Source organism: Nesoenas mayeri, assembly GCF_963082525.1.
Source record: "Nesoenas mayeri genome assembly, chromosome: 6".
In the NCBI taxonomy this organism is placed as follows: Eukaryota; Metazoa; Chordata; class Aves; order Columbiformes; family Columbidae; genus Nesoenas; species Nesoenas mayeri.
This window is the reverse complement of record NC_137545.1, coordinates 1,380,500-1,395,613: the sequence shown is the minus strand read 5'-3', so window position 1 is coordinate 1,395,613 and position 15,114 is coordinate 1,380,500. Positions and strand designations below refer to the sequence as shown.

The 15,114-nt window shown below is 46.0% G+C and overlaps 1 protein-coding gene across 1 annotated transcript in view; it reads left to right on the top strand.

Moving 5' to 3' along the window:
• PLCL1 (phospholipase C like 1 (inactive)) overlaps positions 1-15,114 on the top strand; it is a gene marked incomplete at both ends in the record, with an annotated part of 105,480 nt that overhangs the window by 82,668 nt on the left and 7,698 nt on the right. Inside the window, 3 exons of the mRNA XM_080346298.1 lie at positions 683-886; positions 6,879-6,954; positions 9,812-9,921. Of these exons, the coding sequence (XP_080202424.1) occupies positions 683-886; positions 6,879-6,954; positions 9,812-9,921 (390 nt within the window). The remainder of the gene's footprint in view (positions 1-682; positions 887-6,878; positions 6,955-9,811; positions 9,922-15,114) is intronic.

Genomic DNA, 15,114 nt, shown 5'->3' with positions numbered 1-15,114 from the left:
CTGACTCAGAAACAGCATCAATGTGCCTTCCAAACAGAACTTCAGCACAAGATCTTGTTCTGGGGAATGCTTTGTAAAGACAGAGTCATTAGATTTAGCTGCATGCTAATGTATTATATTGATGAGGAAAACCTCTGTTAATTTTCTGGGCATTTTCTGATGGCTGTTTTTTCAGTGAGATGTTGTAGGGGAACATTTACAAGGTTGTTGTAATACTCACTTACTTACATTTTGTGCATCTTGGTCATTCATTATATGGCTGGAGAAGCTAAATGATGAAGGCATGTCAGCTGTACATCCACTGACTTGATAAATAAGTAAACCCTGGCGCATTAGCTTGGTTTGACCTGTATACCCAGTATTGATTTTCTTACGTGTTACCCGTGAAGGGGAAAGAGTATTTGTGCTTCCTTATGATGTGGTAATGCAAGCCTGAAAACAAAGTGGCTTTTTTTCCCTGCTTTCCTTTCCCATGGGAAATACGAGCTGTGTCAAGCTTGCTCTTGCTGGAGGATGATGATGATGACGGGAGAATGAGACATTAAAACAGCATCAGAAGCGGGTCAGCGCTGCCCCACGTCGCAGGGACCCGCAGGCGCTGATGTGGTCCCTGCGGGCACGGCGGGGACCGGGCGGCGAGCGGCAACGTGACGTGCTCTAAGTGTTACTTCTTTTCCCGCAGAACGCCATGGTGTCTGTGAAGGAGCTGTGCGGGCTGCCGCCCATGGCCAGCCTGAAGCAGTGCATCCTCACCCTGTCCTCGCGCCTGGTGGGCAGCGACAACGCGCCCTCCGTCACCCTCTGCATGAAGGACGCCTTTCCGTACCTCGAGCCGCTGGGGACCCTGCCCGACGTGCAGAAAAAGCTCCTGGCCGCCTATGACCTGGTAGGCGCTCAGCACCGCTACCTCTGCCTTCCCACACCCTTGCGCACGCAGCCCTGATGTTTCATTTAAATGAATGTGGCTCTTCAGGTGACTTAGGCCGTGCTAAGTTGTCCTTTAATCAAGGATGGACAGGGAGCTGCGGCTGAGCCCTCCCCGTCCCCGCGCTTTTCCGCAGCGCTATAAGTGGTGCCCGTGTCCCTGCCCAGTCAGCGTTGCCATTGGGAAGGGCACTGGGAACTTTAAAATGCTTTTTTTAGGTTTTGCATGGGGAAAGAGAAGTCAGTATGGTACAGAAACACTTGCCGAAAGGTCCAAAGAGACGAGCTGAAGTCATTCCAGGTGAATGCTGCTGCTCAGCCCGGTATGACAGATGTCACTGCCGTGGGTGATGGAGCAACAGCTGCGTGTGGCTTCCAGCAGCAGAAGTTGCTGTCACTTTATGCCCCTCGGGCTACGAGTCTGCCCGTGGCTGCCCCTCCTGTTGTGCAACAACCCATGGCAAACTGCACAGTTTGCAAACCCTGGCTTAACTATGGCGCTGTGGCAACCAGGCTGAGCCACGATGAACCCTGGGTGCACGGTGCTTGTTTCTGCAGCTTGTGTTTGGAACGAATAAAAAGGTGGCTGGGGCTCTGAGCAACCCGAGCTGGTGCAGATGTCCCTGCTCATGGCAGGGCTGGCACTGGGGGAGCTTTGAGGGTCCCTTCAACACAGACTATTCTGAGATTGATTCTATGATTTGGGGGCGTGAAATTGCTTCCAGAGACCCTGAAGTGTTGCAAAGAGCGATCACGTCTTCAGCCAGTTAATCAGTGTGCCAAACACTTGCCTCTTCTCCTTTTTTGCTGTTTTAACGCGCTTTCTGTGAGAAAATCAGCTTGAGGGGAAGATGGAGGCACTGATGTTGATTGAAAGAGAAATACTAAAAATACTCTGAAATAACCTTTGAGTCCTTTCCAGAGTAATTTATATTACTTGAAGTTGATTAAGTTGCGGTAATAAAATACCAGCTGTAACAATTCCAGAATGACGATTTGTACGTCCTATTGATTGCCATATTTTAGATTGGACATTTCTGGCATAGATTTGATGCGTGGTGTGATGTCTGTTGAAAAAACAAACACATAAATAAGAGATTTTTCTGTCTTTGGGAGCCTGCTCGGTTTAGTTTTACCAAAATGAATGTGTCACCTCTTATCTTTGTAATTATATACTGAGGAGCACACATGGGACATTTCAAGGCCTCCTTGTGCTTTGGGAACAGTTTTTCAATTTGAAAAGGTGAAAGACCGCTTCCCGATGAAGACAAAAGCACTTGTACAGCTGTTTTAAATACTGTTTGCTCTCACATTTGTCTCTGATGGAGGAAGATGTACCTCCAACGTCAAGAGACAGCACAAGGAGTTTCAAATCAGAGGGCTGAGAAAAGGGAATTCTTCCCTGCCTATGTAAGGGTTGATTTGAGATGTAATGAGAACATGTTATTTGAATTATTTTTACCCACTTTGGCTGGCTGGGATTGCCCCTTCGCTAAAACAATTTGCTTCCGAAAAGGCAAAAGCCAGCTTTAATAGATGTTTTTGCTGCGTTTTGGATATTTGCCTTTTGAGGCAACTCCAGCAGCAGAATATCAAGATCTGTTTAGAAGTATGAACTCTGCCCGTGTGTTTAATGGGTCATGGACAGCACTGACAGTCCGGACAAGTGGAGGTGAGAGCGCTTGGAGACCTGCCCCATGATCTGGAAAACAATTAACTGTCTGTTCCCCCGCTCACGGGCCCATAGACAAAGCCCGGCTTGTGCGGATTGTTTGGTTTTTCCAATTAATTTCACCATTGTGTTCTGCATTCAATATTTTCTTTCAAGAAAGGCCTTTATAGAATGAAATTTAGTGTGCTTTGGTGAAGGAACCGGAACGATTTTTCAAGACTCTGTTTATGTATTTTATGGTCGCACTGCAGTGGTTTAGTGGAGCTTGACTGGGGCCTTGTCTCGTGGAGCAAGAGGATTGCGTGGGGATGTCCTGGGTTGTGTGGGGGTCTGGGTTGGATCTGGGAACAATTCCTTCCCCAAAGGGCTGTGGGGCATTGAACAGGCTGCCCAGGGCAGTGCTGGAGTCACCAGCCCTGGAGGGTTGGACAGACGGACATGAGGTTCTGAGGACATGGAGCAGTGGCAGGGATGGGTTATGGTTGGACTCGATGGCCTTGAGGATCTCTTCCCACCAAAATCATTCTATGATTCTATACACAGAACACGTTTGAGAAGTGTGTCAACTACCAGAAATACAGTTTAGAACGGTTTATTTTGACTTAGAGCTTTGGTCATTGCCACACAGAGAGTACAATGAATGGATCTCCCTAGTGTTGTTGATTCCCACACGTACACCCCAGGATGGCACGCCATGGTGCTCACAGAGCCGCTGTTTGGGCATGGCCTGTCCTGGGAAGGACTGTCCGTCTGTCCCCCTGTCCCTCTGTCCCCCTGCTCGGTGGCCGGCGCTGGGAGATGCTCGCTCAGGTGGGCAGCGCCTTGTAACCCCTCACATTGATGCCGGTGTTCATTGATCACACCGATAAAAAGGAGATACTCAATGTGAAGAGAAGGGCTGGGGCCCAGCTGGGCCTGCCAGATGGTTGAATTATTCACTGCAAACAGTTATCCTGTGAAATTAGATTTTTTTTCTGGGTTTTTTGGTTGCGAATAGTTCAGAAACAGATTGTGGTTTTGCTGTCTGCACGATACATTAATTTGCTGTTGCAGGCATGTGTGAACCGAGGGACACTTGTGCACTTTGCTTCTCAATTATTGGTTCAGCATTATTTCTCCTCCAAGATCAAATGATTGAATCATTTGCAGATCAAAAGCAATAAACAAGTGATAATAACTGTTCTTGGTTTTACCCGGGTTCTTGGCTTGTGTGCATATACGGAATTTTTTATAGAAAAATAAAAGCAGCTCCCCAAGTTTCTTTACATGTTTTGAATCACAATAACAGATTGGACAGAGTTGTCCCCAAAGGGACATTTTTCACAATTGTCCGAGCGGCTGAAGACAAGAGATGTTGCAGAGCGGAGCATCCTCTGCCAAGGAAGTGTCACCATGCACCGACGTCAGCAGCCCAGGACATGGACATTGCCTTGAATTCCTATGTGTTTTCAAGAGTTTTCACCCCAAATCAGGCACAGACTGGGAAAGTGATTCTCCTGTTTCTTTCTCCACTTCTTATAATCCTCTCTCTTATTTACCCATCATTCTATTTTGGTCTCTGAAAGCCCTTTGTCCCTTCTAAAACAGGTCAGGTTGGAGCTTTTCTTACAGAATGAAGTTCCAGTTGGGTACTTTAGATGCTCTGTTTTATCATAAACCTGTTGAAAGCTCTTAACATTAATTCCCACAAACAGTTAGTAGTTGCCGAGCTTTTCGGTGACCTTTACAATATTTACTTAGTAAATATCCCCTGAGGTGTGCAAGTGAAAACGTATGATAGGGGAAAACTGTAAAAAAAAAGATAAAGAGTGGGTTTTCAGATCAGTTTATACTCTTATCTGTATGAATCAGTCTCTGGTTCCTCACAGTGAACACTCAGGCTTCGTCCTCGCCATAGCACGTTGCTCCTAATGCCGCGGGTAAGGATGGGAACAGGATTTCTGTCTTGAAGAGATACCGGGTCCTGCACAGTGTGTTATCACAGGTGACAAAGACACTATAGACCAGCCCAAATCATCTCTCATGTTTAGCCCAGGGTGTATTATTTATTTCTCCCTGGTCGGTTATTTTCTAGCGGAGCCTGTGAGGCAGGATGCTGGGGTAGCGCTAAGGGCATCCCCATAACCCCGTCACCGAGCTGAGGAGCTCGGAATCCACTCTCGGGATCTGTCGTGGGACAAAAGCTGCTGATTCTTGAGATTGCTGCCGTGCAGGAAGACAGGAACAGGTTAAATTCTGCTCTGAGATCGGTTTTTAATTATTTGTTCTTGCTGAGCTGAGAGCAGCGAGACTTTGATGTCAGCATCAAAGGAGCGAAGGGCCGCTCTACCCACTCTGCATTAAGGGAAAATTGACATCCTATTGCCACTTTTCTCTTAAAAAATGAATGTGATTCCTTCACGTCTGAGAACCCTGAAGCAGGCGTGCCAGAAACTCCTGACGCTGGGGCCAGTGCTTGGATGAAGATGCGGTCAGACGTAGGGTACCAAATTGCATGGTTCTCAAGCTCGCTTTTTTGGTGCGTGGTAGGGTAATTTCCCATGGCCACACACACACACACACATATATATATATATACATTTGTATATATATTAAAAAAACCCTGTCCCAAATCAAGTTCTGCTTGGGAGACCTGAGAATCAGGAGCTTTGGACATCCCGTCCCATCGGCCCCTTCTGCACAAAACGACCATGTGCTGTGGTACAGAGAAGCCAGAGGATGGGGAGAAATCGTCGTTTCTTTGTGGATGACAAGCGAAAATACCAAAGAGTCAAAAATCAACATGGTGCCTGAACAAGCAGGGAAAAGGAATGAAAGGCAAAGGATGCTATCAAAAGTCATTTCAATCTCAGGCGTATCCACTGCATATGTTCTCTTTAAAAACAGCTTTGCACTCTGCAGATGTAGCAGACCTTTTTGTTTCTGCCTGTGAAACTGGTAATGGGTTTCTTTTCCTAATGCTCTTGTTTATATCAAAGCAAAGGCATAGATATTTTTGTGGAATGAAGCCTGTATGAAGAGGTTTAATTGGAAATGAAGACAGCACGAGGTGCACGATCTGGATCTGAATTTCTCCAGAATTTGGAAGTTCAGGTGTGACAACTGCAAGCATCTCTTCTCCCTTGTACCTTATTAAAACAATACGATGCGCTAATTTGCAAGTGTTAGTTTAATACTGTTATATTGTCTTCCACTCAAATCATCGAAACCTGCTGGTTATGTTTTCATATTTAGTGTGATTGAAAGTAGGAAGGCTTTTAGTAGCCGTAGCATTTTGGCAAAGCCTTCAGGTGGCGGCTGCTGTAAGTTTGGGATGTAACACGAGGCAGGATTCGGTTCGCACCGTTTTTAATTGGGATCTGCTGGGATTTGGTTGGGATTGGCCGTGGACGTCCCGGGAGAGCGAGATGATTCTCAGGCACAGGTTGTTACACAGCGTGTTTCTTGCCTTCTGTAGCACGTGCCACCTTTTGCGCTTTCACAGAATGTAGCATAGGAACAATTTGCTTGCTTGCCTCAGTTCCTGAAAGGCTTTGGAAGGTTTGTTACCATCAAGGAGAAGAGCATTGGCAAGATGGGAGGCGCAGGAAATTTGTCATGGAATGACACTTCATCTGCTTGCTCTTCATGGGCTACTCTAGAAGACACATAAATAGGAATATCTCTTGAAACTTGTGAGCGGGCTTGTTGACACTGCCTGTCTCTTTTGTCTTTTTTTTTTTTAATTTTATTTTTCTTTTAAACTTGGATGGGAATGTTGCAGATGAGATAAGATTTGGATCTGAATGTCCCCAAAGCAAAGCTGTAGCTATCTGATCCGCCGTGGTGCGTAAAGTTCAGCACAGGCTGAAGTGCCTCTTGAAATCAGCGCTATTCATGACTGGGTGACATTTCTGATAACCACTTATCTCAAGGACTATGCTTGTTTCTCCTTTTGTTTTAAGAAAAGTACTAATTAGAAAGGGCTCGGTTTCACACAGAGTGGATTCTGTTTGCGTGCTGACTCTGCTTTCTTGAGATCATTTCTGTTTCCATCACGTTATTCCCTGTCTCACTGATGTAAACCAGCTGTTCTTTAACTTCTGGAGCAAAACATTTTCTAAGGAGCCATCACTTAGCTTGATCCAGACGTGGGAGCCCCGATGGGAAGGAATGATCTGGTCTTTATGGTGTTGCTTGCAGAGCTCTTTCTAATTTTGAACCTGTGTGCTTTCCTCCAGACTAGATGTTGCAGGACACTCTAGTAACGCCGCTTTGTATTTTTCCATTTATTTTCTGACAGATGATTCAAGAGAGCAGGGTTCTCATCGAGACAGCAGACATCACTCACGACAAGATCGTTCAGTGCCAAAAAGCAGGTAATCCTTTATTGCGCAGTTCTGGGTGGGAGAAGGGAAACAGTGTGCTGGAATAGGTTGTGACTAATGCAGCATCTCTCACCTGGTGTTCAAGCGAGCATCCCGGTCTTGCCCTGCAGATTCCAGCCTCCTAAAGGCTCAGCCTCCAGCAGTCATGCAGGCATGGGGTCAGGGAAAAATCCTCAGCTTTTGCCATAAAAGCTACTTCTCCAGCTGCTCTTCAGCTCTGAAATGTCCGATAGCATTTAAATTAGTCAAATGGACTAGAAAGGCATTCAGCTAAAAAGGAGTGAGAAGGCATGCTGCCTTTGCTGAGCTCTGTTTTCTACCACAATCATTCCCTTTAAACACAGGAGGCAAAAGGCTTTGAAACCCACAGGACCGAGCTCCGCTGCCTGTCTTTACTTACTTATTGCTGTTTAGGTTTGCTTTACACCTTGGACGCTACACCCATATAATTCCCTTATGTCACAGTGAATCTATGTGGCTGTGCATTGTGTACATCAGGTTTATGGGTGCAAACTACCGTAAAGTAGGCTTAACATAGATCATACGTTGCTGTTCCCACTGATGCACAGGAATAAGCCCTGCTAGAGAGATAAGGCGTTTGGTGGTGGTAATCCTCTACAACTAAATCCGTCAGCTTGCGTGTATCGGAAACCACGCTGAATAAATCCACGCAGTGTGTTTCTATTAGAGGTTTACACTGCAGAACTTCAATCTCTTTTCAGTTCATTTAGTTGTACAGCTGCACCTTTCCTAACCTGCAACAAGCCTTGAAGGTCAGTAATGCCAACACTTGCTACTGCATTTAATTTGTGTTCTTGGGACCACAACAATCGTAAATAGTTTTGTTTCTGATAGGCATTTTTGGGTTTGGCAAGTGACACAGTCTCCACCCATTCGCTTCTATTAAATCTAAATAATGAATGAAACGAATGTTTTGTAGCAAATGGGAGCGGAGGGCTGGAGGTGTGTGCTGAGGACACGCCGCAGGACCAAGGCACCACGCAGTTCCCCTCTCCTTCCTTCCTTCCTTCCTTCCTTCCTTCCTTCCTTCCTTCCTTCCTTCCTTCCCCCAGATTGATTTCTCAAGTTTGTTCTCTTTGCTGCTGTGCCTACTTGTATTTTCATTTGTTTTGCTTTTTTAGCCTTAAAAATATGATTTCTGATTGAGAAGCAGGCTGGAGAGGGATGAAGTGCTCTTCTGAAGCCTCAGGGTTTAGATGGAGGAAGGGAGTAGGAGCGAGAGGATCCTTCACCACACTCAATTGCCAATCAGTTTGTTGCAAGTGTTACCCAGCCAAATTGTTAAATAACGTGGCGAGGTGAACCACTTAAAATTGAGAGGTGTCAGAGGTACGTGGATGACTTCTCATTTGATTTCATGTGCAGCCCTGCTCAGCAGCAGCTTGGAGGACCAAAGTGCTAAATGTTTGCCTTGGTGCTCCTACCCTCAGCCTGACAAATGTTCGTGGCTCTTCTTGCCGGGGCAGAACAGTCTCCAAGTTACAGCTGGGGGCAGCGTAATAACTAAAAGGATGCTGCATAATGTCTACATGGAGCTGAGCAGCGTCAGCCTTTGTGGGTTTTTTATAAGACAAAGGCAGTAATTTGAAGGCTTTGTGTCACTTGGGGAAGTGAAATGATTTGTACGTGGCTTGGCACAAGGCACAGCTGCAGGGGAATCTGGCTTGGGGTGCGGTTATTCAGAGTGTTTTCCAAGGGAAGCGCTGTTATCCCAGACAGGCAAAACCTGCGAGTGGGTGAAGTTTTGCCAACTAAACAGCAGAGAGATCTTGCGTTGGGCGAGGTCGAACTGCCTCGCTCTTACCGAGCTCCTGGAGCCGGTGCAAGGCAAGAAGAAACCTATTGTTAGCGTGCCATCGCCCTGGGCTACCCAAGGACTCCTTCCGCAAGCCGCTCAGCAGCCCTCAGCTGTTCTCTCCAGGTGTTCTCTCCATGGGCATTTCTTTGATGTGGTTTCCACGAAGCTCAAATATACGAGTGACATTTGCCTTAAAACATTAGGGGAGGGAGAGCTGTGAAACAACTGGAGGTGGAACTTGTTCAGCCAGGATCGGCTTCAGGCGTTTCGGAGCGATTTAGCGCCGATCTGGCCTTTGTAAGGTACAAATTAAGGCAATACAGGCAGCTCGCTCTCTATTTTGTCTCTTAATCCACAGCAGACTCGGAGAAATGTTTGCACACACTGTGCAAATCTTGCAGAATCGGTGGGTTAATTGGAATCGCTCAGGTTTTTATTCTGCTCCCAGATTTCCCGAATTCTTGTATCTAGCAACAGATTTACAGGCATTTGCCACAGAAACCGGCAACGAAACGTGACAATTCCCGGGCGTGTGGCTGGAAGTGTCAGTTCCCCAGGCTGCAGGAACAGCAATCTTGTGCTTAGCGGTGTGCGTTTCTGACATAATTTATCATTGTGCAGTACCAGGGCTTTTCTGTCTGACCCTCATTAAGATTAATGAGGAGCTGTGCATTTGAGTCTGTATTTGCTATGCTGAACAGGTATCTTTGTCTGTCAAACTGCCTTCCAAGGTACAAAATCATCTTTTGAAGGAGCGTGACGATTTTGTCGCAATATTGCCAGCACTGCAGACCGAGCAGAAGCGCTGGAGTTGGGTTTGTGGAAAGGAGAGTTGCATATGAAGTGAAGGCAGAACAGCAAGGTTGCACATGGCTTTTTGTTCTGGAAGGTGCTTTCCAGGATGGGGTCATAACAGGGAAAGTGGGGGGGAAACACAAGGGGTTGTAGGAAGTACCAGCGGAACGCTCGCTGAAGGTTTTATAGGGGAAATGCTGCACTGGGTGATATAAAAATCTGGGGTTTTTTTAGGGATGGAATTCCACGAAGAGCTTCATAACCTCGGGACAAAAGAAGGTTTGAAAGGACGAAAATTAAGCAAAGCCATTGAGAGTTTTGCGTGGAATATCACAGTGCTGAAGGTAAGCACAGAAACCACCCCCTTGCGTCTCCCGTTAGCAAACCTTTGCTCTTTTAGCTCATCTATTTGTACTGTCTTACTAATACTGAAGCAATATTTTGCTTTAGTGGGATGTATAAATTACCCTATATTATTGAGATTCGCTCAATATATCTAATTACTGCTCTGGTTTGGAAGCATAGAATGGAATTTACCTGTGGTAGGTAGAATAAAAGCCTCGTGCTCAGAGTCACTCTAAACACAGTCAGGGCAACTCTAAACTTTTCCATTTCCAGATGTTTGTCAAATAGAGAAGTTCAGACCTCTGCGGGTGACCTGTGATTAATAAAGGTGCAAGTAGAGTATCAGAGAAACCTTTTCCATGGAAAATAATTGCTGCCTGGCACATATTGTCGACATATCGAAGAGCATTTCAAACAGCTCATCAAGGTCAGGGAATAATTGACATGTTTCATTTCTAAGCCACAGCTACGTGCAATAAGAAATTGCTACTGGCAAAATCATTAAATAGTCACAGAGTGCGAGATTAAAGTGTATTTTATAAAGAGCATTCTTTTGGGCATTCTTGATGTTTAAAAATGCCCTGGGGTACTTTTAGGATGTACCTAATGAGAATGAATTGAAATAGTATGTCAGTTTCTTCCTTAATTCATAAAAACTTAATTACATATTAGTTATACCCACTAGGAGGACAAAATGTTTGCCAGAACATGAAGACCTTAGTAAGAACAGAGACATTATAACGTGCTGACAGTCAACTTTGACATATATACGTATTTTTAAAATGTCACATCTTCCTATTTGGTCCCACATCATGTAAAATAGTCAGGCTCGCAGTCAGTAATAGTGAGAGGCACGATGTCAATACAATAGACAGGAGAATCATGTTCTCACAGTGTAATTACAGGAAAGGTTATGATCCAAATTTAGTCTCATTTTTATTTCCACGCACCACCGCCTCTGTGCCCGTTTTCCTTTCTGTATTTAAATGCCAGTGAAATGCAAAGGTAGCAGAAGAAATGTTGTGTTTACCACCTCATGGGGACCGCGGCGCCAGAAACTGTTCCTTTCACAAGACACAAAACCCCCTTTTGCACCCAAGGCTCACAACTCCTTTGCACGAGATATTTGCCCATTTTTGCAATGAGCGACTCACCATCCCTGGAGGAGTTTAAAAGATGCAGAGATGAGGTTCTAAAGGACGCGGTTTAGATGTGGATGTGGCAGTGCTGGGTGAATTTGATGATCTCTGAGTGTATCTACTAATTATCCCGCATTCAAATTAACGCTGATGAGTTGTATAAAGAGAGAGGTTGCCGAATGCAGAACGCGCACAATTATTAAATTGCTAACGCGGTTCTCTCTTTGGGGCAGAAATCCACAATTTTAGCTCTGGTGTAAGCGGTTTTATGCAGCAAAACTGTGCACAAAACACACTTTTGGAGGATTGTGTTCACAAGTTCCTTTCTCCCGGTCATTTGTGTGCTGTGATCTGCAGCATCCAGCCCTCTCACTGGGGTACCAGAGCCCCAGGTGGGAACTTTGAGGCTCTTTGGAGAGACAAAAGCCAGATTTCTGAAAGATGTACATACAGACAGCCTTATACTTATTTGGCCTTACCTAAACTGAACTGAATTTAGCATCACTACAAGGTATCAGTTTTCTTACAGAAGAAAAGCAATATATCAGACTGTGATTTTTATTCTGGAGCACCTTGTGCGCAATGGTACCTCATGGAGTTGCTGCTGATCCTTGGGAGGTCTAGGTCCACTCCCAGCCTTCATTTAAGGGTTATTATAGCGCACTATATGTTTTTTTTTAACGGATACTGTACAGTACTTTGTACCATCTTGTAAGTAGGATTTATTTGCGTCTTTTCACATCAGTCTTTTTCCTGTAGTTGGGCAAGAACCATGGCTTCGCTCCCTGGCATTCTACAGAGTAGACAACAGAGCGGCATGGCGGTATCTTGGGGACATTTCATGTCATTAAACACGATGGTGACACTATATCCTGCCATATGTCATATAGTTGCTGCCAAAGGATTTGCACAACAATTTACACTACCTAGATCTTCAGCGAGAGCGTGGTGAATTCATGAGCCCCCGTAAAGCTGCAGCGTTCCATGTAACATATACTTCTTTCCCTGTAAGTGAAATAAATCCTGCCCCTCAATATTTCTCATACCTCCATCCCTCCTTTTCGCAGCGTCTCTCTGTGGACACAAGCACGTTGATGCTCAATTTGTGAAACAGCAAAAATAGATGAAATATAAGCCATAGTGGCTTAGCAACCAATTCTTGTGATTTGCTGTCATCTTGTGACAGCGCTAGTCCAGCCAGAGCAGCAGCAGGAGCGGTTTGCGTGGCACGGAGGCTCCACGCGTTCCTCTGCATGAAGGGCTCCTTGTATTATTCCATGCCTACTTGTTTCCACATCTCCCTAGATAAATGTATTTTGAATGTGGTTGCCCCAAAGGCTCTTTTTCCGGAGAGGCTCGATGCTTCTCCTGCTGTCTAATCCCCATGTTTGCGTTTGCTTTGCTGATGCAGTGCAGAGGGGCGTTCCTGCCTTTTCAACCTCTCCAGAATTTTTCCCCTTGCTGCTTTTGAAGGGTCTGCTGCCTTCCTCCCAGACCAGCTCCGCTGACAGATTTTACATCTGCTCCAATTATTCATGTAGTTACCTGATGGGTTGGTCTCTGATACGTGAACTGAGGGACAAAAAGGCAAAAAAGACCCAAGACAAACCATGCGGCTTTTCTGACAGGGTGCTAAAGAGAAGGTGAAAAGGTCCAACGGGCTCCACATCCTGTAAATACCAACCTTCTTAGCTTGAAGCGGTTTATTGAGAAGCAGAGGGGAAGGTGAGGAAGGAGATGGGTTGAGGTTGTTCCTTAGCGTGTGAAGGATCTGCAGGAGCTGGAGCTGTGGGACAGCAAAGCCAGTGCTCCTGGCCCTTGGGCCGTGCTCTGGGGAGCTGTTTCAACATCTTCCTGGGATACGGAGATTTAGAGTCCTTTACGTGATACTGAATTACTAGATAAGGAGTGTGATTCACCCGCAAAGCTGTTTGGATCAGCGTGTTTTGTAAGCAGCCGGTGTAACTATGCGGTAGGTGGGTCCTTGTACCCAGCAGCGTGCTGTTCTCTGATGACTCCGTTCGCAAACTCCTCCGGCTCCCTCGGCTTTGCTTTCCTTGCCCAAGCCTGAAGTCAGGACCCAAAGCTCTTTAAAAGACACTTAATCTCGGTGGATTTTGTCAGTTGTGATGGAAACTTCTCGAGTTACGTCAGCAGTGTGTATCAGGGTAAAAGGAGTGTAATCCCAGTCTCTTGGGGCAAATTAGAGATGTGTGAGGGCTCAGAGCCCCCGGGTGGCTTGACAAAGAGTGGGGGCTTTGCCCTGTATTAGTGTTTTGTCCAACACTGGCACAGCAGGAGCGTTTCAGTGACTGGCAAGAAGCGATTGTCCAGCAGGATCAACCTGAATATTTAGCTGCTGTGAATCCAAGCCCTGCTCAAATCCTTGGCACGGGGCTTGGTGTGAGGCTGAGGTGCTCTCCATGGTGACACCCCGTGTCCGAGCTGGTGACCAGAGTCGGCTGAGCAGAAATGTGGGTCTCTGCCGTTTTTCTTCCTCCTTCAGCACCAGTCACTGAAGTTCATCCAGAAAACAGGTGCTGTGAGCGGCCTTCCTGTGCTTTAAACCCTTTTTTGTGTGTTGTCTTGTTTGGTTTTTTTAGGCTGCAATCCAAAGTCTGGCATTTCGGATGTAAATATTATTCCTTTGGTTCTACCAGGGTGGGTCTGTGTGTGTGCAAACACATGTACGTAGATAGAAGGTGAGGCCAGCCCATCAAATATATATGCAGAACAGTAACTTTGGGACAAAAAGAGGAGATTAGAGAAATGAACGATGGAGTGAAAAGCCACCTTGTTTAGCCCACGTTCCTTGTGTTTGACTAAAGTAAGCCAGAGGTAGAAGCCAAGCAGTCCTGTGATCTGACCTGTTGTTCTGAGTGAAGAGACAAATCAGCACCTATGAGGAGGTTATTTGAAAAACGAGTGGGTGGGATTACAGGTTCCTTGAAGGGACTTGTCCTTTGAGGAAAAAGCTACTCCCGTGTGCGTGGGTGTCTGAGCAGAACTGGGCTGGGAAGCGGGTAGTAGAAAGGGCGTGAGGAGAAGATGACTGAATGGAATAACGTTTATAGAGGATTCCCCCCTAAAGGAGGGTTGTTTGAGTGTAAAGACTGGGTCAGTGTCACCTCCCATCCCGTGGAGGAGGAGACAGCAAAGGCAGGAACTGCAAGTGGCGCAGGGACTTCAGCAGCTTCTGCCACCGTCCCCTCCCCTGCGACGGTGACATTTTCATCCGAGACGGGGATATCAAAGACTGCCGTACTGCGGTGGAGTTAATTCACGCAGCGTGGAAGTTGGGAATCCTATTTGTGCCAGTCTGACAACGTGACCTCATTCAGAGGAATTAAAAGGGCTGTGCTGAAAGGATGAGTTTCAGCAGAAGTTCACACATCACTTTGCTTTTCTCTCTCAATGACTCTACTAACAAAGGCAGAAAATGAGCAGCTTTGTGTTATAACCCCAAACGAGCATCCGGTGGGACAGGGTGCTGGGGGTGCCAGAGCCTTTTGTCCCTGCCCTTTCCCCACACAGGCCTTGGGGTCAGTATTTATCATAAAACGGATGGCTTTTTCTTGGACTCAAGGACTGAATATTGCTTAGGAAACTCCACTTACCTCTTTATACAACTTGGACAATTCCTTACAATAATATCCCTTAAATAATATATGAGAGGAGAGATTCAATTGCATGGTTGTTATTGAAAAGACACGTTACACTTTTAAATTGTCGTATTTTAATCTCCGTGATTTAGCAGATCTGCTTTACAAGCTAGAACTGGCCTCTGCTGGGCTCAACTCATCCCTTCCCACTTCTGGCCCACCTGGAGATGACAGTGGTGGTTTGGTCTTCCTTGTGTTCTAAACAGTTCACAGAATCACAGAATCGACTGGGTTGGGAAAGACCTCAGAGACCATCAAGTCCAACCCTTGGTCCAACTCCAGTCCATGTTCTCCAATCCAGGTCTTTTAGAAGTGGACTTTTGTGCCGCTGGGGAGCTTTTCCTTTTGGCATTTCCAGCGTGCGAGGGAGCACATGTGAGCCAAGGGAACA